The sequence below is a fragment of the Ursus americanus genome, chromosome 18 (assembly GCF_024610735.1).
Source record: "Ursus americanus isolate L20-20 chromosome 18, mUrsAme1.1.p, whole genome shotgun sequence".
NCBI lineage: Eukaryota > Metazoa > Chordata > Mammalia > Carnivora > Ursidae > Ursus > Ursus americanus.
The window spans coordinates 41,636,575-41,660,803 of record NC_142144.1 but is presented as its reverse complement, the minus strand read 5'-3'; the positions used below and the strand labels follow the sequence as shown (position 1 = coordinate 41,660,803).

General features: G+C 43.3%; 1 protein-coding gene across 2 annotated transcripts in view; it reads left to right on the top strand.

Annotated features, from left to right (window-relative positions):
* Positions 1-24,229, top strand: part of TEK (TEK receptor tyrosine kinase) — a 95,333-nt gene that overhangs the window by 35,008 nt on the left and 36,096 nt on the right. For both annotated transcript variants that reach the window (XM_087869605.1, XM_045780755.2), the window contains exons 2-8: positions 6,190-6,501; positions 15,024-15,134; positions 15,998-16,150; positions 19,829-19,960; positions 20,279-20,419; positions 20,973-21,101; positions 24,021-24,172. In XM_087869605.1, coding sequence (XP_087725731.1) covers positions 6,190-6,501; positions 15,024-15,134; positions 15,998-16,150; positions 19,829-19,960; positions 20,279-20,419; positions 20,973-21,101; positions 24,021-24,172 — 1,130 coding nt within the window. The remainder of the gene's footprint in view (positions 1-6,189; positions 6,502-15,023; positions 15,135-15,997; positions 16,151-19,828; positions 19,961-20,278; positions 20,420-20,972; positions 21,102-24,020; positions 24,173-24,229) is intronic.

Genomic DNA, 24,229 nt, shown 5'->3' with positions numbered 1-24,229 from the left:
GCTCACATGAAGTGTAAATGTAAAAAACAGATAAAAGTTGAGTGGATCCTTGAGAGCATGTATGTGTGATAATTTCACCTCCACCAGTTTCAGAAACTTCCGTAACAACATTTTAGAAAACGATAAATAACTCCTTGAAATACAGTTTGAAAAATGGCTTCATCTCTAATTTCTAAATCAGTTAAGTTCTATTATGTGGGTATTGATTTGGGTCCGCAATCCGTTCTATAATAATTTTTTAAAATTTTTTATTAAAAATTTTAATTACTGTATAGTTAACATACAGTGTTATATTAGTTTCAGGTGTACAATATAGTAATTCAGCAATTCCATATATTACTCAGTGCTCATCAAGATAACGGTACTTTGGGGGCACTTGGGTGGCTTAGTCCATTAAGTGTTCGACTCTTGATCTCAGCTCAGGTCATGATTTCAGGATTGTGAGATTTAGTCCCACATTGGGCTCTGCTCTCAGCAAAGAGTCTGCTTCACATTCTCTCTCTCCCTCTCCTTCTGTCCCTCCCCCTGCTCCCCCGTGCTCTCACTCTCTCAAATAAATAAATAAATCTTAAAAAAAAAAAAAACAACTAAGTGTACTCTTAATCCCCATTACCCCATTTCATCCATCCTGCCACCACCTCCCCTCTGGTAACCATCTGTTTGTTCCCTATAGTGAAGAAATAGTTTTTTGGTTTGTCTCTTTTTCCCCCTTTATTCATTTGTTTCTTAAATTCTGTGTATTAGTGAAATCATGATATTTGTCTTTTCTCTGACTGGCTCATTTCACTTAGCCTAATACTCTAGCTCCATCCATGTTGTTGTGAATGGCAAGACTTCATTCTTTTTTATGGCTGAATAATACCTTCCTATGTATATGTATGTATATACACCACATCTTTATCCATGCATCTATTGATGGACACTTGGGCTGCTTCCATAATTAGGCTATTGTAAATAATGCTGCTATAAACACGGGGTGCGTGTATCCCTTTGAATTAGTGTTTTTGTATTCTTAGAGTAAATACCCAGTAGTGCAATTACTGGATCATAGGGTAGTTCTTTTTTTAACTTTTTGAGGACCCTCCATACTGTTTTCCACAGTGGCTGCACCACTTTGCATTCCCACCAACCGTGTGCAAGTGTACCTTTTTTCTACATTCTCACCAACACCTGTTCCTTGGGTTTTTGATTTTAGCCATGCTGACAGGTGTGAGGTGATATCTCATTGCGGTTTTGATTTGCATTCCCTGATGATGAATGATGTTGAGCATCTTTTCATGTGTCTGTTGGCCATCTGGATGTCTTCTTAAGAGAAATATATGTTCATGTCTTCTGCCCATTTTTAAATTGGATTATGATTATTATTGGTATTGAGTTGTATGAGTTCTCTCTGTATATTTGGATACTAACCCTTCATTGGACATGTCATTTGCAAATATCTTTTCCCATTCAGTAGGTTGTCTTTTAGTTTGTTGGTTATTTCCTTTGTTGTGCAGAGCTTTTTATTTTAATATACTCCCAATAGTTTATTTTTGCTTTTTTCCCCTTGCCTCAGGTGACATATCTAAAAAGATGCTGTTATGCTGATATCAGAGAAATTACCGCCTGTCCTCTCGTCTTGGATTTTTATGGTTTCGCCTCTCACATTTGGGTCCTTAATTCATTTTGAATTTGTTTTTGTGTACAGTGTAAGAAGGTGGTTCAGTTTCATTCATGAATGTAGCTGTCCAGTTTTTCCAACGCCATTTGTTGAAGAGAATGATTTTTTCCCATTGTGTTTCTTCCTTTGTTGAGGATTAATTGATCATATAATTGTGGGTTTATTTCTGGCCTTTTTATTCTGTTCCATTGATCTATGTGTCTATTTTTCTATGACTATTTTTGTTTGTTTTAAGTTTTTATTTAAATTCTAGTTAGTCAACATATAGGGTAATACTGGTTTCAGAAGTAGGATTTAGTGACTCATCACTTACATGTAACACCCAGTGCTCATCACAAGTGCCCTCCTTAATCCCCATCACCCATTTAGCCCATCCCCCTTTTAGTCCATCCCCTGCCCACCTCCCTCCATCAATCCTCAGCTTGTTCTCTATAGTTAAGAGTCTCTCATGGTTTGCTTCCCTCTCTTATTCCCCCCATTCTCCTATGTTCATCTGTTTTGTTTCTTAAATTCCACATATGAGTGAAATCGTATGGTATTTGTCCTTCTCTGAGTGACTTATTTCACTTAGCATAATACACTCCAGCTCCATCCGCATCTATGACTGTTTTTAAAGAAAAGTATTTCTTTGTCTTAGTTAGTGAGTCATCATTCTGAGCACTATTAAATACAAGAAAATCTAAGTACGAAAACAGTTAATAAACATTTTGAGTTACCACAATGCAATTTAATAAGCAAATGTTACTGTGAAAGGTTAGATGATGTGCTGTTAAGCCCACAAATGACAGAGTGAGCAAAATAACGTTTTAGGATATTATGGTTCAACTGTGACGGACAATCTTTTTTTTTTTTTTTTTTTTTTTTTTTTACGGACAATCATTTATTAACTTGGCAGATGCCATGTCATGATGGAAAGCATTTCCTTACAAACAAGACACATTTTAGGCAAATATTAAGAAGTGTTTGCAAGGTCTTTGCTAAGGAAAAATAATATCAATCCCCAAAGCATAAACGATGTATGAAATTCAATATGCATCTTACTTACTCATACAGCAAACTTAGCCTTGATGTTAGATGTGTCAAGAACTCAGCACTGGCTTTGGCCGGAACCCTTCAGACCTTGCTTGAGGTGAAACAACTCCACGCCAGTCCCCAGTGGGACTTGGAGAAGACAGCGCTATCATGTAGGAAAAGGTGTTAGGCACAGGAGCTGATATTGGTGTGAGCCCAGACGGGGTCTGTCTTCTGGCACCTTCTCTGAGGCACACGTCCCCAGTAGCAGATTCCTCCGTGGCATCAGTTACGCACCTGCTGTCACACCTTTCACAGTGTCAGTGGCTGAACTCTTTCAAGAAGCCACAGGCCACAGCCATACCCATTGCGTTAGGGCCCCCGCTCCTTTATTCTCTTTGAGAGGCCAAGTGTGGCTACCCTTCTTCTCCCAGTTCTCAAAGGGTTTTTGTTGTTTGTTTGTTTTTTAACCCATATTTTTCCCCAGCACTGTGGAATGGTATCACATATCCTATTAGTCCAAAGGAGAGAGAAAGAGAAAAATGCATTACTTGGATGAGATCCAAAAAGATTCGGATGTAGGGACAAGTGATGAGAGACACATACATTCCTCTGGCTCTTGAGTCCCTTCCAAATGGATCTTTTTAAGGGAAGAGCAATAGCATTTACTTTTTACATTTAATTTTTATTTATAGGTATTATTCAAAGAGTTCAAATGCCAGCATCTATAAGTATACGGTGAAAAACCTCCCTCTTATCGTGTCCCCCAGCTACCCTGCTCTGCCCTAATGGGTCATTCTTGTTCTCAGTTTCATGTCTCACCTTCCAGAATTTCTTTAAGCCTATACGGACAAGTACAAATACATACTCTTGTTTCAGGAAAACTAGGTAGATGACTTTTAAGATCCATCCCAGGAATCTGATAGGTATTTCTTCTCTCCAAAGCTCACATACAAAATCTTTCTGATACTTCCCTGGAAATGGCATTACGAAGGACAGACACCTCACTGGTGGGAGAGGGCTTCCTGTAACTGGCATGCTGAGTAAGGGGAGGAAAGTGCAGTCCAGTCTGGACCCTCGGAAGTACGCGATTTCCCTTTCTGTCGCTGAAAGCAAAGGGAGAGAATGGGAGGAACAAAAGGAAACCAGACCCATACCCAGAAACCATGTACAGATGAAGTGTGGCTGTCTTTTCAAATCAGCTGCGTTTTCTATTATTTCCTAAAGTCATTAAATAAACCAGAACCAGTGCCAGTGCAAGTTCAGTGAGTTCAGAGCAGATCCCTTGGTTTTGGCAAGTCATTCACCTGGTCCTAGAAACGAGGCTGGATTGAACCGGAGCTGAAAGAATTATGGCGTTTCCTTCCTCTGATGACTCTCTCTGGGAACATGCCTGGAATGAGTGAGTGCGGGAGACGAGGCAGTATTCACTCCGAGGCACAGCTGGACATACATGTGGAGGGGAGCTGGGTTCCAGTGTTATTTCTGGAAGCCCTAATTCCACTGCTAGTTTCCCTCACCCTCTCTCACAACATTTTTCTTATCCCAACCCCTGTCTCTTCTCTGGAGATTGTGAAATTACCATTGAGGCTTGGAGCAAGATAGACGGTTCAGGGTCAGGTTTGGAAACCCATTCAAAGCAAGATTTTCTCCCTTAATCCCGTGTATTGAGTTAACATAATAAGAAAAAAAATATAGCTCTCATTCCCATTTACATTAAGATTTGACTTTGACATTCTTCTTAGAGAAAAATGTAACTCCTGATAGGGTCATTCTCAAAACATCACTGCCTACATCCAACACTGGCAGTTGCCATTAAAAGAAATTGTATGAGGCCTTCCTGGCAGGTATCACACTTGGCAGAAGCCGAGGCTCAAAAAAGATCCAGTAACTGAATACCAGTCAGCCCTAAATACTCAGCAACCATCAACCGCCTTTCTGTGGCATCTTATAAAAACGGTGACTTTGCTTTTTCCTTCTCAAACTCAGTAACTCTCTAAATAGCCTTTTAAATATGGGCAAGGAGGTCAGGTTAGACTCAGAAGAACACTTTCACTTTTAACCTCATTATTCTGGAAGTGGGAATGGTGAACTTGAATCAAGCAGATCTGGAATAAAATTTGTTCGTCCATCCATCCATCCATCCATCCACGCACCCACCCACCTGTCCAAGAAGTATTTGTTAAGTCCTTTATATGTGGAGACTAGGCAGGGTATTCCTATGTAGGTCGGTGTGAACAAAACAGCTTCAATCCTTGTCTTCATGGAACTTGCCATCCATTGTGCTTGACCTGTCTAGTCCCCGATCATTGTATGTAGACCTAGGGATCACCCATCACTTGAGCCAGAGAACATCCTCCATTCCTGTATTCCACACTTGATAAGAGCAGAGAATAGGCAAAGATTTCATTTGTTCACCTTAGAAATTTTGGAAATCAGAATAGAAGAGAAAGGAGGGGAGGGAGGGAAGAGAAGGGAGGGAACGTGAAAAGAAGGGATTTTTCTTTTCTAAAATGTGCTTTGTCATTTATGGAATAACTTTTAAAGGCCGGATAGGATTTTGTTTTTACATTTGGGGAGGGTTGAGGTTTGGGTCTAGGTGTTCAGGACACAGAATAAAGAGAACTGAAATAATGGTCATTGTAGGCCCCACATATAGCAGACACAGCGCTGAGTAAGTTGGGTACTTTATTTCATTTAATCTTGACAAGAATCCTGCAAGATGGGTCTTGTTAGCCTCATTTTTTAAAATAGCTTTATTTTTTTTTAAGATTGTATTTATTTGAAAGAGAGAGTGTGAGAGAGAGGAAGAGAGAGCGAGAGAGACCAGGACCAGGGGGAGGGAGAGGGAAAGGCAGACTCCCATACTGAGCAGGGAGCTGGACACGGGGCTGGATCCCAGGACCCTGGATCATGACCTGAGCCGAAGGCAGACACTTAACCCACTGAGCTGCGCAGGCGCCCTTGTTAGCCTCATTTTAAAGATGAGACAAATGAAGCTCAGAAGGAAACGGGGACCTCACTCAGTCCCTCTCTAGGGTAATTCTTTGATAACGATGAGAGGCTGTAAAGTTAGCATACAGTGTATATAGTTGACATATTTCTTGAGAATACTTTATTGTGGCAGTACTACATTATCATTAATTTTTAAGGATTAATTATTTTCATTAATAATTAATGACAATAATACTATTATTGTGAATTTAACTCAACAAGCATTTGCTGAATACCTAACTAATGTCACATAGTGGGTAGAGATATAATGCACAGCTTTGCTTTGGGAGATGGAGAATAACTGAGAGTCCCCGGAAGCTACGGTGTGAAGCGGGGCAGGAGGGGTTAGTAGTGTCTAGGTGATGCCATGGTAAAGAGGCTTGGATCTTGCCCTATGGAACAGTAGTGTTTTAGAAAGACGGCTCACAAGCAATTTTTAGCCAGGACTTTGTAAGCACCGGTTTATCCTGTGGAGCCATGTTAATAACCTTCCTCATAGATGACGCACCTTCTTTCTTTTTTAGGAACAGTGGACAGTGCCATGGACCTGATCTTGATCAATTCCCTACCTCTCGTGTCTGATGCAGAAACATCCCTCACCTGCATTGCCTCTGGATGGCGCCCCCATGAGCCCATCACTATAGGAAGGGACTTTGAAGCCTTAATGAACCAGCACCAGGATCCACTGGAAGTTACTCAAGATGTGACCAGAGAATGGGCTAAAAAAGTCGTTTGGAAGAGAGAAAAGGCCAGTAAAATCAACGGTGCATATTTCTGTGAAGGGCGCGTTCGGGGAGAAGCAATAAGGATCCGGACCATGAAGATGCGACAGCAAGGTAACACGCGCCTTGGTCGGGGGCCCGGGAGGTCCGCTGAGACTCACACACTGTCCTGCTCTGGCCGCGGCTCGGTTGGAGACCGGGTGTGGGCCGCGTGAGTGTGGAGCTTGGGGACCTCGTCTGCTACTGTCCAAGCATCGTTTGTCTCTAGTACACACAGAGCATTCGGGGTAAAAGAGACCAGCCGGTCCACCTCGCTCATATTCGACCCCTTCGCTAGACCTCGTGCCTAGTTCATGAGAGGAAATGAAATGTGTGACATATTGTCCTAAGAGCTCTGTGGCCTTTCTGGAGATACGCACATGTTCCATGGATGTAATATGGAAATCAGAGCGATGAAGCCAACTGTCCCTGCCAAAATATTAGCTGTTTTGAGTTTTCTTGTTGCTTTTTCATTTGATTCTTTGTTTTGCTTGCCCCTGAGTATTCTTAACAGAAGTTACTCTTTTCAGGGGACAATGTGGTAGAAATAAAAGACTTAAAAGGGAAACATCTATCAATAACTCAACTTACTTGGCTAGTGTGTTGGTTATCTGTGGCCATAACAATGTTGTGTACCACACAACCGCCAACCACAGTGGCGCACGCAGTAAGAATTGATAGCTTGTGGGAGTAAGTCAGCTGGGCTGCTGGGGGGCTCTGCTGTCCTTGACTGGGCTTTCTCACACATGGATGCTGGCCGACTGTAGGCGCATTATGCCGGCCTTGGCTGGGCCAGCCCGGCTCTGCTCCATGCGTCTGTTTGCCTTTCGCAGGCTAACCTAGGTATATTCTCACGGAGATGGCAGAAACGCAAGAGAACAAGGGGAAACACACAAGGCTACTTGAAACCTAGCCTCAGTGTCGTACACGCTCTCTCCTGTCTCATTTCATTGCCCAAGAAAGTCAAATAGCTGAGCCCAAAGTCAACATGGATGGGCATCCCACAATTAAATGGCAGCGATTATGGAGACAGGGAGGGATGAAGAATTGGGGCCCTTTTTGCAGGCTACCATTCTTGGAAAGAGACCACGGTTTCAGTTGAGAACTTGAGTGACCACACTTAGCTCAGAGAACACCGGAGCTTTGAAGGGAAACACTGAGGGGCTTCTGGAGGGGCTGTATTATTCTTTGCTACTGCCTCACCAGCAGCGATGGGATGGACTCTTTCTCCCAAAATACAACAAAATACAAACAAAAGCTAAATCTTTAGGCCAGTCCATCAAACCGATGACAGTCGGAGGAGATAGTTGTGCATATTATTTAATGATTCTATTTTGCCCTAAGGCTCCCAGGCCTGGACAGGCAGGTAGACTCCTGGTATCCTGGTGCTGCTTGCTGGGAGGAAGGCACAGAATTCCAGCAGAGATGATCTCTCCTTGCTCTGACTGGATTGATCTGGCCACTCACTCATCAGCCCTTTTTTGGGGGCTGGTCATACCCATAGCGAAGGAGTCCTTTCCAGATCCATGTCATCATAACCACTGTGGCCTGAGAATTGTCATTTCATGAGATAATGACATTGTGAACTCTTCAGGGTTTGATTTTTCTCTGTAAAACTGATCCACACACCTCTACACATGTCTCTGATTGGCAGTTGTTTTTTTTTTAAGATTTTATTTATTTATGTGACAGAGAGACAGCCAGTGAGAGAGGGAACACAGCAGGGGAGTGGGAGAGGAAGAAGCAGGCTCACAGCAGAGGAGCCTGATGTGGGGCTCGATCCCGGAACGCGGGGATCATGCCCTGAGCCGAAGGCAGCCGCCTGAAGACTACACTACCCAGGCGCCCCTGATTGGCAGTTTTTTAAGATAGGCGTCTGCATGTGTTTAGACCAGTGTTTCTCAAAGTTGAATGTGCTAATAGATCACCCGTGGGTCTTGGTAAAGTGCAGACTCTGGTTCGGTAGGTCCTTAAGGAGAGCCCCAAGATTGTGCGTTTCTCACAAGGTCCCAGGTGATAAGGTGCCTCTGGGCTGTGGCTCTTACTTTGGGTAGCAAGTTCAGCCCCTATCTGGGGTCCACCTGAAAACGTTTCTTTGAATTTGCTAATGTTGGTAATTAAAAGATTTGAAGGCAGCAAGCTCACTTTAAAGTCAAAAGTGAAAAAAATCACTATTCATTACAAATGAAGGAAAAGATTTTCTTAGTGAAACTTTGCCGTCACCTTTAAATGACACTAGGGTGAGTGGGAAAAGTGCACAGCAGACGTTCCCAGGAATGCCGCTCTCCGGTGAGGGGAGAGAGTTTGAACAAAGGGATGTGATGTGTGCCAAAGGTATCATAGCGAAAAAGTCAGCCCTATTATTTTTCACACGTGTCGTTCGGGATTTGACTTGTATAAAGTGTTAGGCCTTTCTGCTGACGTTTCCACATTCTGAATGAAGATAATCTGAGATTTGTGCCCCCGTAGCTGCACAGGAATGAAATGTGAGGTGCCACTGTGCCCTTTTCAGACTGGCCTGCGTCTGTCCTTGACAGTGTAGAAATAAGAACCTGTCGAGTATATTAAACCAGAATTTGGGGTGTCAAAGACCAGCCGTAAACTGAACGTCGAGGCCGGCACAGGTAAAGGAGAGCTTAAATTCAGTTCAATAAGGTAAAGGCAGGCTTGCTGGTGAGAAAGCGTGGAGAGAAGATGCCTTTTAGGCTTCTGCTCACCTGAGTTTTAATTCTGTCTCCACCACTTACCAGCCCTGGGGCCCCGGGCAAGTTCCTTAACATACGTTGGTCTCATTTTTCATCATCTGGGAATGAGTATAACAGTACCTTCAAAATTGTCTTAAGTTTTACATAAGATGGTGTATACCGAAAGCCAGTCCCTGGGGTGCATTTACATGAAGACTTGGTGGATACGGTAGAGGTGCTGCTAGAAGCTGGGGTGAAATGAGGCATTGCGGAGTAAGTTACAGACTAACAGTAGCGCTTGTAAGTGGTGGGAATGGGATTTGATGCCAAGTGGCCTGACTGCAGCCCGTGTGGGTGGCCATTACCATACCCTTGGCACTTCCATCCCACTTCCTGTCAACCACCCTGCCCCATTCTGAGTACTTGTCCTGTAAAGGAGAGCAACTCCAACAGAAAGCCTGCGGAGTAACCCAGGGCCCGCTGTAGAGACGGGTTTGAGCCTAGCTCTGCAACTGAGTCGGATGCAGGGCAAACTACTTCGTTGAAATCAATTTTCCTCATTTGAAAAAAAAATAATGGGTAGAGGGATTTCACCACAGACATTTGAGAATCAAATGAGACCCCCACTATATCTGGCTCATAGGAAGTCTTAAGTAATCATCATAGTGCCTTGGAATAAGCGATAATTTAGTAAGATTATTTTTCTACTCAGTTGTGGAAAAACATAATACCGTCCATGAACATAATTGTGGAAATTTCTACAAAATAGAAAAGAGGTAGTGCTTTCTCTCCTGCGTTTTAATGACAACATCTCGGGCTGTTGAACTGATTCCGTTTCTTTTGCTGACCTACGGTGGGAGGAAAGTGATATCCTTTATGGTGAATCAGGAAAACCTCCACAACTATGTCTTCGTGACACTATTCATTCCCTAGCAAAACACGGTGGGATCTCAGGGGTGCCTGCCCAGGGACATAGCAGGATAGGATAAACAGCGACGTATTCCTGCTTGCTGCTGACTCGTGCATCTGGGGAGGAAGTGGAAAATCCATTTGAGATGTGCCAAAACACGCTTACATTGGCTCCCACACTCCAAATGGTCAAACTGTTTTTATCAATGGCATCATGCAAAGAAATCAAAAGCAATTTGTTCAAACTCACTAGTGATTTCATTTGGGGGTAGGGAGGTATAAATGAAGTTTGAAACATTTTCACATCCAAACGGCTGTCTCAGAGTGTTCCATCAGGAGGAAACATCGATGATTTCCTTCCTATTTTCATTTGAGAAGTAGCTTTACTTTAAGAACATCAAACCTTCCAAACATGATTTGTGACGTTGGTAGAGAGGAGCCGTGTGTATCTAAATAACACAAATGAGTGTGTTAAAAACAAAAAGAAAATAGGAAAACTTGAGATCTGATTCATTCATATGTTCTTTCATTCCGCAAGCATTCTAAGGCCTCTTTTTGTGTCTCACGTGGGAGCTGCAGTGACGGTAACATTTCCTGAATACTCATGTGCCTGACATTCCCCTAGCAATTTTATATACTTTACTGTATAATTTAGTCTTTACCAAATGTGTCTCTGGTGAGGACTGTTAGGACCTGTATTAATAGATAAGGCTTCTATCTATTGCAACTTAGATGCATTCACATACCTGGTTTCCATTGTTGGACCTGGAAAGGTTCACTCAGGCTGATCCCAGAAGCCAGACCCCAACCTACACCCTGTGCTGCCTTTCGAAACAGATGTGAACTTGTATCTTGGAGCATTCAGTCTAGCCGGGGAGCTGCACTGTGCGGGGGCTGGCGTGGGGCGTGCAGGGCATTTGGAGGACAGCCTTGGGGCACTTACCTGGATCCCAGGGGATGTGTAAGGTTCCTGGAGAAAGGGACATCTACATGGCGACTGAGGATGAGTGGGACTTGGTGAGACATAGGGGAAAGGAAGGAGCAGAGAAGAAGGGAGGGAGTTTGTGACTTGGGTGTGAGTGATTCCACGGTCCATTTGCAGAACTGAATGTAGTTCAGTTCTGCCATTGAGAGCGGAGGTGATGGGCCTGGAGTGAGATGGGTCTGGAGAGCTAGTGTTGTTGAGCAAGTGTTTGCGTCTTGACTTTGTGTCTCAACTTTCACAGGGATTCACGGTCAGGAGGCCTCGGGTAAGGGACTAAGTCGCCCTTAACTCCATCTCCCACATGGGTAGACAATGGATGCACCATCTTTATAGCACACTTGTGAGACTGTACAAAATAATGGACGTAAAACTACACTATTATCCTTAGCCTTTATCATTAAAGGAGACACCCAAAATTGCACTCATTATTTTACATCCATGAGAAACATCTTTGTTTATCACTGTTAGTACTATCTCTTCTCTTCGCCAGCCCTTAAGGAATAAGTGAATCATGTTCTTAGTTAAGTTCTGCCGATTAATTAGCCCATCCCAATGACCTTGAACAAGTCATCTTCAAGTTCAGGCCCTTGCAATCTCATTTATAAACGAGGCACTAGGACTTTAAAGCCTTTTGAGCGCTAACATTATATAACCTCTGAAAGGCTTCCAGAGCCAAGTAACCTAGTCCAAATCCTGACTCTCCCATGAACTTGCTGTGTGATTTTGGACAAGTTACTTTACCTCTCTGTACCTTAATTTCCTCGTTTGTAAAATTAGGATAGTTGTAGTACCTATCTGATAGAGGTGTTGTGAAAATTAAATCTGTATGAAGTGCTTAGAAAAAGTAGGGCCTGGTGGTAGGCACTACTGAAAGGTGCTTATTGTTTTCATGATCCAGTCAAGTCACGTGACATTAATCTATGCATACTGTGTACAAGTGGGGCTCCTGGTCATCAAAGTACAGCGTGAAGGTTGTAGACCCCTTTATTAGTACTCAGCAGAGAACAGTCAACCTAGAGCCAGTAATGCAAGAGGTGGCAGGCTGGATAGGGGCGGACTCGGCAATGACCATGTTTCTACCTAAGAAAACAGGGAGCGTATGGGGCACCTGGGTGGCTCAGTTGGTTAAGTGTCTGCCTTCGGCTCAGGTCATGATCCCTAGATCCTGGGACCGAGCCCCACATCAGGCTCCTTGCTTGGTGGGGAGTCCGCTCCTCCCCCCACCTGCTGCTCCCCTCTGCGTGCTCTCTGACAAATAAATAAATGAAAGCTAAAAAAAAAAAACAAAAAAAAACCAGAAACAGGGAGCTTAAAAGGCACAAAGTCTGAAATAATAAAGAGCCACAGAATGGGGAAAAAGAAAAGCCCCACTGGAGTTGAGCCTAGTGGGGAATGTCAGTTCCTTTTCAGGATACAATGCCGAGTGAGAAGTCCCATGGTCCGCTCCATGGTCAGATCTTCACACAAAGGGGCAGAAAATAAAAACAAGCTGCAGATAAAAGAACAGTATAAAATGATCACAAAAGATTCTCACAGGAGCCCGGGATCATGCCGCAGAGGACAGGAGCTGCACACGTTAGGATGGCTAGAAGAAGCCCCTTGTCACTGCGAGCGGGAGCCCCATCAGGTCCCCCTGCCAGTCTCTGCGTGCCTTCCCTGCACGCTTGATCCATTTCAGTCCCCATGAGAAAGCTGCCACTGTTGTCCATATTACAAACGTCAGCACAGCGGTGTTGCCGTTTTATATTTGGGAAGGATAGTGACCTCTTCTAAGTACCCAGGGGCTTGGAATACATCATTTCATATTCCCAACAACCTTTCAAAGTGAATACACTTACTTCTAAATTAGAGATGAAGAAGCTGAGACATTCAGAGTTTAAGTAACTCCTTCAAAGAGGTCCAGTAAGTGGCGGAGAGTGGCTTCAAGCCCCCCAGGACTATCGTCTTCCAGCACTCACAGCGCCCTTGGATCTATCCAGTTTTTCCTCTAGGTGTGCCCCATGTCACCAAACACATTGATGGGGGTGTCCTGGCAGGGCACCATGCCTGGGTGTGCAGGCACAGAGAACAGGCCTGGGAACCTGAAGCTGAGTCCTTCTGAGTGTAGTTCAAGGCGTCCTCCGCCCCCAGGGCAGCCCTCGGAGCCCCTGTGTGCAGGTTCCTGATCAGCCTCTCTCAAGCCACCAGTCCGAGAGCCACAGAGGAGCCGGGAAGGAAGGCTGATTACCCCTCGGTCTGCAGCAGGCTTGCTCCTAGGCTGAAATGCCTCAGGGATCCACACCTTAGGTCACAGTGTGCTTTGCCATTGATTTCTAATTTAGGTGCTTCTGGTCCGAGAATTTGTTCTATAGGATATTGATTCTTTGCTATTTATGGAGATGTGCTTTGTGGCTTAATAAGGGACGCAATATGCTTGAACACATATGTTCTTATGCCCACGGATCTTTCGTTGCGTTACTCAGATTTTCTCTATTTGTCCTTAGTAATTTTTGGTCTGTTCCATGCATCAGGTTCTGAAAGTTTCTACAATGCTTGTGGATTTGTCAGTTTCTTCCTTTCAATCTGTCAGTTTCTGTTTCGTGGGTTTTGAAGCTGTTGTTAGATGCATATATAAGTTCACGATTACCAGAGCTTCCATTTTTATAGCGTCATGTAAAGACCATCTTTATCCCTGAAATTTTGTTTTGGCTTTAGAATAAATTATTTTTTTCTGACATAAATACTGCAATACCAGCTTCTTTCAGTTAGTGAGTCTGGCATACATTTTTCTCTCCTCAGTCTTCTGTGTTACTATGTTTAACATGTAGGTCATGAAAAAGACCATATATAGATGTATGTATTTTTTTAAAAATTCATTCTAGGATTCTCTGGCTTTTGACATACATTTGGTAGAATCTAGCTTTTCTGTATGCTGTGAATTCTATTTGGGCTTTTTTCTCTCCTTTTAGGTCTCCTGCCCTCCATGTTTAAACTTACATATTCTGATTTTCTTCTTTTGGTGGCAATCCTTAAATTTTTAAAAATGGCTTAACTTGTATGTCATTTTATCTCAATAAGGCTGAAGTTTTAAAAAAATTGGCTTATCTCAATAAAGCCTGAAGTTAATCCCCCTTATTCTTGTAATTGTGGCTCTCTGTAGATTATGGTGTAAATTAAGGGAATTCAGAAACTGTTGTGGCTGAAAGAAATCTAGAAGATTTTATTCACACATCTTGTCCAACAAACCAAAAGACTCAGGCAATGTTGTGTTCCAAGACTGACACAAACACAGATGTTTCCAAAAGGGTTTTATAAGTGAAAACCAGTAGCTTCCCCAGGGTCTTCCCAGTACTGCCCAGTCCCATAACTATGTCAGTATGCATGGATGTCTATATGTTATATATTTTTATTATATAATAAATATGGTTTTTTATGTATAATTAAGAAGAGGAAGGGAAGATGCTGGACCCCATCTTTGCCTTCTTGTCCAATATTCCAATATTTACATCATTAGTAACAAGTCCAAATATTGAGAAATGCTTGAGGCATTCCAAAGCAATTAGAATTAGTTGGATTAACACAACCCAAAAGGACCATGACCCAAAAGGGAAGAGCCATTTCGCAAACGTCTAACCATTTCTATTCATTTCCACTTTGAGAAAATGTGGTAGGGATTGGAGAAGGGTGGATGAGTCATTGTTAATATAGTTTATAACTAATATCAGGTCTTAGTTTGATATCAGATATTAATCAACATAAAGTCCTTATCTCCCCAACTAGTTGCATGGAAAAAATACATATATGTATAGTGTGTGTATATATTTACATTTTTACGGAGAGAATGACCATTCCTTTCATCACATTTTCCTAAACCTTAATGGGGTTTAAAACCCATTAACTGCCATTGTTTTTCCTGTCCTACATATCATCTGACTTCTGGCAAGTGCCAGGACCCATCTTTTGAAGTTCAAAGTTCATTTGCTCCTGGAGAAAACGTGTGACCTCATTTTCTTATTTGTTTTCTTTCTGTCTTTTAAAAGCTTCCTTCCTACCAGCTACTTTAACCATGACTGTGGACAGGGGAGATAATGTGAACATATCTTTCAAAAAGGTGTTGACTAAAGAAGAAGATGCAGTGATTTACAAAAACGGTGAGTATGTGTTTCGTTTCCTGCCAGCACCATGGTGTGAGACATCAGATAGCACGAAACGTATTGGGTCATTATCCTGGTGCGGTCTTGGGGGCAGATGTTGGAAGCAAAGTCGTTATGATGCAAGACAGTTGAATCTTATTAAAGAATCTCTATTAGGCAATGTGGTTGGTTGCTTAATTAAGTAAAGTAGAGATTCATATACATACATGAATGTACGTACATTCTATATTTACGAATGTATAATATGAAATTGTGAATGTACAGTAGACCCCCATCATGATGTGACAAGTGAGGTCTCAGATTCAGCCATGTGAAATGAGGGTAGCTTGACTGCAAGGTTAAGGACATTACCAGATTGAGCATGGGAAGCCAACTGGTGGTAGGTCTGGGGGTCCAAGGGTGTCTTACAAATCCATCTCGCTCCTACTGTGGTTTGGCACCACCTGGTGGCAGTTGCCCCACCCAGCTGAAATATTGATGGGGACTATTCTGAGTTCTGCGGGGGATAGGACTCCCAGACTGGAGTACTGATTCTAGGTATCTCCCAGTTAATAGATAAGTTGGCAGGGGTGCCTTTGGCTGTTCATCTCTTCCTGCAGAAGACAAGCACGTTAGCTTTACCTCTATCTTCATACATTTGGTAGTAGGTGGTGTAGACCAACCTATCTGCTCTATCACCGTAACTTTCCCAGTTTGGGGGAGAGCACTGAATGGCTCAGCCTTTCCGCTCTTCTACATCCAATATGCTGGAGCACATTTTCTATATCTGACCGGGGAGAGCTGATGAAGTGGAGGGGCCAGATGGGGAAAGAGGAGTGTCTTCGTGTGACCCACTGTTCTCTGCTCTTCTCCCTGATCAGGTTCCTTCATCCACTCAGTGCCCCGGCACGAAGTACCTGATATTTTAGAAGTGCATCTGCCTCACGCTCAGCCCCAGGACGCTGGCGTGTACTCAGCCAGGTACATAGGAGGAAACCTCTTCACCTCGGCCTTCACCAGGCTGATAGTCCGCAGTAAGTGATGGAGAGGCCACAGTCTGTGACGATTGGTTTTTAGATCGTTAGCTGCAAATAACAGAAACTGACTCAGGATACTTAGGCAAAAACCAGGGATTGATTGGAAGTATACTAAGGACTCTAGAGAATTGGCAGAACAGCTGACAAACAAGTTTCCAGAAAAGATAGGCCCCGGGGGAGATCTGGGGCTCAGCAGGGGTGGGGGCGGCTGGACTTTCTCTCTAGGAGGCCACTCCTACCCCAACTGTGCTTCGGCAATGTTTGTTTTACTTACTAAATTTGAATTTCCAGGACGAAGAATCAGATTGGCCTAATATATGTCAAATGCCTACTGGCCTAGACCAATGAGCTGTAGTCAAGGGTGGGGCCAGATACTACAGGGAAGACTCTAGGACCTCACACTTGAATAGCAGCTTCATTCCCATTAAAAAGGGGGCATCACAATGAGCTAGACAGTCTCCCTGAAAGGTGTCTGATACGCGGGGATGAGTTAGGCCTTCTGGATTGGTCTGATATCTAGTTAAACAGTGGGTCTCCTGTGAGGCGCTTGGGTGGCTCAGGCACTTAAGCATCTGACTCTTGATTTCAGGTCAGGTCATGATCTCAGGGTCATCAGATCAAGCTGCTAGTCGGGCTTTGCGCTCAGCATGGAGTCCGCTTAAGATTCTTTCCCCCTCCCTCTGCCTTTGCTCCTCCCCCACCCCCTCGTGCTCTCTCTCAAATAAATAACATCTTTTTAAGAACCACATTAAGTCTCTTGTAAATCCCACACTTTCCAGACTTTTTAAGTCTCAAATGGGATTTCTGTTTTCTTATTTGAAAAATGTTCATGAGTTAGAACTAGTAAAAACTCTGCCACCCCCTTACACCTATCAAAGTGGGGAGTAACTATCAACCATTAGTTTTTATAAGAAATTGATTTATAGAAAGAAAAACTTGCCTTGAATCTTCCTAGCTCTACCAAGTATTCAAGATATTAGACAACTCAGGTCTAAGTATTTGGGCCGCTCTGTCATTCTTCTAATGATTGGAATCTCTCACTCGTGAACAGTTTCTCTTTTTCTTTGCATTATATTCATTCATTTGTTCTGTGCATTGTGTTGGTATGAAAGTACGAGGATAATAAGATGAATCACTGTCCCTTGGGTAATTCTCAGAGCAGTTATATAGGCAGATGGATAAATAGTTTTGCATTGTGACAATAGAAGTATGAGAAGTGTCGTTCATCTGGTTTGGGCAGGTGGAATCCCCTTTCATTCCCCTATCTCATGTAGAGTCTAGACGGCAAGAGCACAGTTGGCCTTAATTTCATTTGGGTGTTTCTCTCCAGTCTAATACAGCACCATGAACCAGGGGTACTCGGAGTCTGGGGTATATGGGCCCATTTTCTAGTAATATCAGAAACATCAGATGTTGACATATGGTAAAAAGATTTAACTTTTTAAAAAATGTCCAAACAAACATGACTTAATATAGACTAGAAATTGAAACTCACCTGAAATTTTAAGATAAAGCAAAAGATTTCAAACACATTTGATCTCTAGCCCATCTCTTGAGACTGCTAGGAGCACATGGTCATTCCTTTGCTTAGGAGTATATTGGTGAAACTCAGAAGCACTGCTAATATCTAAAATAATTCTAAGAAAGTTTGAGTTAGGCTTCAGTCATCCCATTTAAGAGTATTTTTCCCCAGTGTAATTTATTTGATGTTCTAAGCAACGAGGCACAGCTGAAGGCATTTGCCCATTTCTCATAACTCTAGGGTATGTATGGGACACATTGAAGCCCAGGAGTAAATCAGTCATAAAGACTCTGTGTTAAAAATCACACTGGTTTATTTATAGGATTTCTTTTCGATATAAATTCTCTCTCTGACAAAAGATTTCTTACAACCAACGAGTTTATAGGATTTCTCTCCATATGCATGATTATTTGGTTTCCTAAAATAGAAGACCTCAGGGCTTTTGATGAAAATCACAGAAGCCTGATTGCATCTTGTTGCTTATCAACAAACTCTTTTCCTGGCTTCTCCATCCCCAGGACATTACCCGAGTTTTCCCCTCAAGCTTTATTCTTTTGTCTTTCCCAGGATGAGGGGAAGAGCTGAGAAAGGTCTATAGAGAAGTAGAGAGCTAGAGGCACAATTTAAAGTAACATGAAGCCCATTGTCTTCTCCACAGGCTGCCATCATTAGTTTCCAACAAGTGCAAATAACCTGTGGTCTGGCTCTCAAGAAATCACTAATTGTGCAGAAGTATTTTTCCCTTTATATATTAAGGCATGAAAATATTAACTTTTAGACATTTTGTAGCTTTATCTATTAAATGGAAGTCTGTAAGAAAGGGTCTGTGTAGACAGTCTTCCTGATTATTTTAGAGAAAATACTGATAACCAGGAATTCTTGCCAAAGAAATTATAAAGTTACATCAGCTGTAGGCACAGGTCCAAGCTCACCACCGTGAGACTAACATTCAGAGACAAAGACACTAGTTCCTTTCAGATGAGAAATTAAATCCCTGACCACAAAGGGTCATCCCAACCCCCCTGTGTTTTTTCCTTATATCAGAAGGTGTCCTTGGACCTAAAAAACTATTTAAATCACCAAATGTTAGAAAGAAGTATCCAGGAAAAAAGAATCTAGAGCATTTTACCATACTTGTACTTTGGGTTTTATGTATCTTGTTTCATTTCCTATATGTTTTTTACCTGAAAAATAGGTGGATACTCCTAGGTCCTGCTCACTTCTTTAGCTGAATCTTGTCTCTACAGACTGTAGACCAGAGGTTCTCACGCTCTGGCATGCATCAGAATTATCTGGAGGACTTGGTAAGCATAGATTGCGAGGCCACCTCCAAGTCGGTAGGTCATGGATGGGGAATACATTTGAGATTTGCATTTCTAGCAGATTCCCAGGCAATGGAGAAGCCGTTGGTCAGGGATCACATTTGGAAAACCATTGTTCTGACTCTGATCATACCTGCAGCTCTAGAACACTCCAGGCTTTCCTCCCCTGCCTCACCTTTGCTTGGAACACGTTCTGCAACCTATCTTCTTTGCTGATTATGTGGTCATGCAGATTCTGCTTGCACACCACCTCCTCCGGGAAGCCTTCCTTTATGCCCTCCTCCATCCCCAGGACAGGGTTAGGTACTCCTTGTCTGTCTGTCCTTCCTTCCTTCCTTCCTTCCTTCCTTCCTTCCTTCCTTCCTTCCTTCTTTCTTTCTTTCTTTCTTTCTTTCTTTCTTTCTTTCTTTCTTTCTTTCTTTCTTTCTTTCTTTCTTTCTTTCTTTCTTGATTTTATTTATTTATTTGAGAGAGACAGAGATAGTGACAAAGAGCACAAGAGGGGGGGAGAGGGAAAAGCAGGCTCCCTGCTGATCAGGGAGCCTGACGTGTGACTTAATCCCAGGACCCTGGGAACATGACCCAAGTGGAAGGCAGATGCCTAACCGACTAAGCCACCCAGGCGCCCCTCCTTGTCTTTGTTTCTATCCTTATTTCCTGTTTCCATGTCTGTTTCCCACAGAAGACTGGTAGCTTTTAGAGAACTGAGATTGTATTTTGTTTCTCTTCACTTACGAGTGTCCGCTGGAATGACTGCCATGTGGTAGGTGCTCAGTAAAGGTTTGTGGAGTGAGTGTGCTCTACTCACCAGAGCCTTGTTTTCCTTAAAAGGATGTGAAGCTCAGAAGTGGGGACCTGAATGTAACCGCGTCTGTACTGAGTGTAAGAACAATGGTGTCTGCCATGAAGATACAGGAGAATGCATTTGCCCACCTGGGTTTATGGGGAAGACCTGTGAGAAGGGTAAGTCAAAAGCACTTGATGAGTAAGTTGTGGATTTAAAAAGCCATCACTGCTGCATACAGAATTTTAACTCTGGACACCATTGGCAACAGAAACTAAATGGCCCATGTTAGGCCATGTGGGAACTCGGTGTGAATTGGAAAAAGGTGCCCTTTCCTAAAGATTCTTTATTGCCCATCACTGTAAGGCTGTGCCCACCACAGCTGAGAATGGATTATTTGCCATATTCACTAGTCTAGGGGAGACCCTTAAAAGAAGACCCATACATTTCAAGGGGTTGAATATTTGACTCTGAATCATCTTTTTCTCCCCCCAAAGCTTGTGAGCTGCACACGTTTGGCAGAACTTGTAAAGAAAGGTGTAGTGGACCAGAGGGATGCAAGTCGTATGTGTTCTGTCTCCCAGACCCCTACGGGTGCTCCTGCGCTGCAGGTTGGCAGGGTCTGCAGTGCAACGAAGGTACGTGCCAATCACACCCCTGAACAGAAAACGTGCTGGCACGTAAACCAAGGGGATCCAGCTTGCTGGAAACAATAGCAGGGGATGTACCGGACTGGTCACGCACCTCTCCGCTGCTGAGCTGCAGGATTTTGAATCACAGATGTTTTCATCCCAAGTTAATGATGCTTTCATAAAAACTCTGGACCTTATAGAAAGTGCTTCTCATGCACGTCATCCGGGGTTCTTATTAAAACACAGACTCTGATTCCATTGTGTGGACTGGCACCTGAGGTCTGCATTTCCAAAAAGCTCCTGGGTGGTGCTCATGCTGCTGGTTTTGAGACCACACTTCGAGTTGGAAGGCCATAGAGATTTGTTTTTTTCCAGTGGGCTATAGATATCAGAGCTCTGAGGTCTGATCCAGACAGGATTTGGGATTTGAAAATAGAGGAAGATCTTTTCTTCTGTGGACCTTACGGAGGCAGTACTAACTTCCCCCTCCTAGCCACCCACAGCCTTAGTTTTCTCCCTTCGCCTCTGCTAACAATGGTTCTGGTGTCTTGGTTTACAGCGTGCCAGCCGGGTTATTACGGGCCGGACTGTAAGCTTAGTTGCAGGTGCACCCACGGGGAGCTGTGTGACCGATTCCAAGGATGTCTCTGCTCTCCAGAACGCCAAGGGCTCCAGTGTGAGAATGAAGGTAAAGCAAGGTAACACTGTAGTTAGGGCCATGTTTAGCAGGGCTGAATGAGCTTTGCTGGTTATAATTCTTGCCCCAGCAGCCCAAATTCCTCAAGCCACTTCTGTTTCCATTCAGAAGTTGGGAAGTATAGATCCCAAGTCCTAAAGGACAACATTCTTGTTCTTTTCTACAGGCCATCCTACTGGCCTTCATTTCTCCTTCCACTAGGAATAAACCACGTGCTTTTTGTGGCACCATAAGTGACGACGGGCTAACTGAGGGCCCTGCCTACCTCGTCTGTTCCCTTCCCTGGGACCGATCTTTTCCCAGGATATGGGGAAGAACTACTTTGGAGGGATTTGGACAAAATATATTTTCAAAAAGAAAGATATGAAAAGGAAGCAAAAATAGAAAAGATGAAGTCTCAAAATGAAATTTTAAGTAATTCTAGTTCAGAAATTACCGTAGAGGGGCACCTGGGTGGCACAGCGGTTAAGCATCTGCCTTCGGCTCAGGGTGTGATCCCGGCGTTCTGGGATCGAGCCCCACATCAGGCTCCTCCGCTATGAGCCTGCTTCTTCCTCTCCCACTGCCCCTGCTTGTGTTCCCTCTCTCGCTGGCTGTCTCTATCTCTGTCAAATAAATAAAATCTTTAAAAAAAAAAAAAAAGAAATTACTGTAGAGCCAGGTACCCACAAACTGACCCACAGACCAAATCCAGTCCGCTCTTTTTTTTTTAACAGCTTTATTGCGTTATCACTTTTATACCATGAAGTTCATTCCTTTTAAATGTACAACTGAATGATTTTTAGTGTATTTACGGAGTTGTGTGACCATCACTGCAATCCAATTTTAGCACGTTTCTACCATACCAAAAGGACCTTGTACCTATTAGCCGTAACTCCCACTCTCCTCTTCTCCCAGCCCCTGGCAACCATGAATTTCCTTTCTGTCTCTATAGATCGACTTATTATATAAACTGTAAATGGGATCACACATCCCGTGGTCTTTTGTGGCTGGCTTCTTTCACCGACCATCCTGTTTTTGAGGCTTCACTGTATTGTAACATTTATCAGTACTTCATCCTTTTTATTTCCCTACCGTCTGTTATTATAAAGAAAATTTGATTGGCACGTAGTCACACTGATTCATTTAGAACATATAATCTATGGCTGCTCGCACATTGTAGCAAGGTTGAGTAGTTAGTTACCAGAGAACTTTCAGCCTGCAAAGCTGAAAATATTTACTGTCTAGTCCTTTACAGAAAGAGTTGGCTAATGCCTGCCCTAGAATATACTTTTTAAAATTAAAAGAAGCATATTTTTACATATTTTCAAAATTAAAAAATAACATATATTACTTTTCCAATCCTACAAATCTAAATGTTTGTATAGGAATCTACACTCAGAGCAGCAAGACCAAGACCCTTACAGCTTTTTCTCTGTTCATTTTTAGAGTCAGAACAAATATGGGAGGAAAATACCAACAATTGTTTTTGCAAAGGCTTTGGCTTAGTTTTATGTGTTCACTTTTTTCCCCAGTGTTCAGACTTTTGGCCGCAGGGCAGGAACCTGGGAGGGTCTAGGAAGGGAAGGAAAGGCCTTGGGGCTGCCGGGGGATTGGGTTGAAAATAGGCAGCTAACAAGCCGAATGATTTGAATTTTTAATTTCATGCCTGCTTTTCTTTTCTGAGCCTGAAGTTGCACAAGGTGTGAGAACCTCAGACTTAGATCGGGGCCCGGCTTCAGAGAGCAGCCCCCCCCCGCCCCTTTCCCTACTTCTGCTCCATCTCCACCTGCGCACCCACCTTCACCTCCGGCTGACCGTGGGGAATGCAAGGCGACAGTGTAGGAAAGACTGAACTGCCTTCAAAGTGTCAAAGCGCTTTTTAAAGCTCCTTTGTGAATTACAGGCTGAAAAAGCTGGTAGATTCTAATCACAATCCCTTCAAGTCTACAGATAGGTCAAGGAATTACCATTGTAGTTCTCAGACCTCTTTCCTTCCTGCTCCATACCCTTAACTCAGAGCATTCTAGGCCCAGGAAATAGAACATGAATATAAAACACGAATGTTGTGTTTACAGTGGCCCCGCCTCCCCGCCCCCCCCAAGTATCCAACAGCTTGTAAATTCCTGCTGATCTTGGGGGGCACTTCTAACACCCACATTCTTCACTAAGTGCTGGACTGTTTTCTGCCATGTCTCACATTTAGTTACAGAGGGTCTGAGGTTCTCTAAAACCCCACAATTCAGAATAAAATTGCTATATTTCAGGATGATTCAATCTCTGCAATGTAGGTATTACACAAGGGGTCCTGTTACCCTTGTCGATACCAGAGATATTGTCTTTCAGTATTGGCAGCAACACTTGTGGTTGGGCTGTTGCCTAGAAACCAGTTTGGGGGAGTAGTTCTATTCTACTTCACTTCTTGCATGTCAGTGTGAATGGTTTTCCTTGCCTGCTACTTGCAGATTCGCTGACCTGTGTCTTGTATATTGAAATGGAGGATCGTGTTGGTCAGCAATATCTTGGGGTTGTTTGCTGAGTCAAAGAGGACCAAGTTTTTGTTTTTGTGAACATTCTCTTAAAAAGTAAAAGGAGGGGAAAAGTAAGGCCGGGAAGATGTGGCCATGATGATCGTTTTAATATAGAGACTGTCGGTTCCAGATCCGCTGAGGGGAGCACAGCATCACGGCGGGGTGCGGACTCTGGATTCATACAGATCTGAACTTGATTCTGGACTCTGAGTCTCAGTCTCCTCATCTGTAAAATGGGGACCACAGTAGCATCCCCCCAGAAGTTTATTATGTGATGATAAAACAATATAATATCTGCAAAGTTCTTATCTGGGACTTGACTTGCCCAATGGTAGCTGCTTTTATCACTGTGGCTGCTGTGTCGACGATTAGATTTCACAGCGCTGCTTTCCCCGTGCAGGCACGCCAAGGATGGTCCCACAAATAGAGGATCTGCCAGATCACATAGAAGTAAACAGCGGTAAATTTAACCCCATCTGCAAGGCGTCTGGCTGGCCACTACCTGCCAATGAAGAAATGACTCTGGTGAAGCCGGATGGGACAGTGCTCCATGTAAGAGTTATTCTTAATCCGACTCCTGACACTACTAGATGCTTTCAGTGTGGTAAT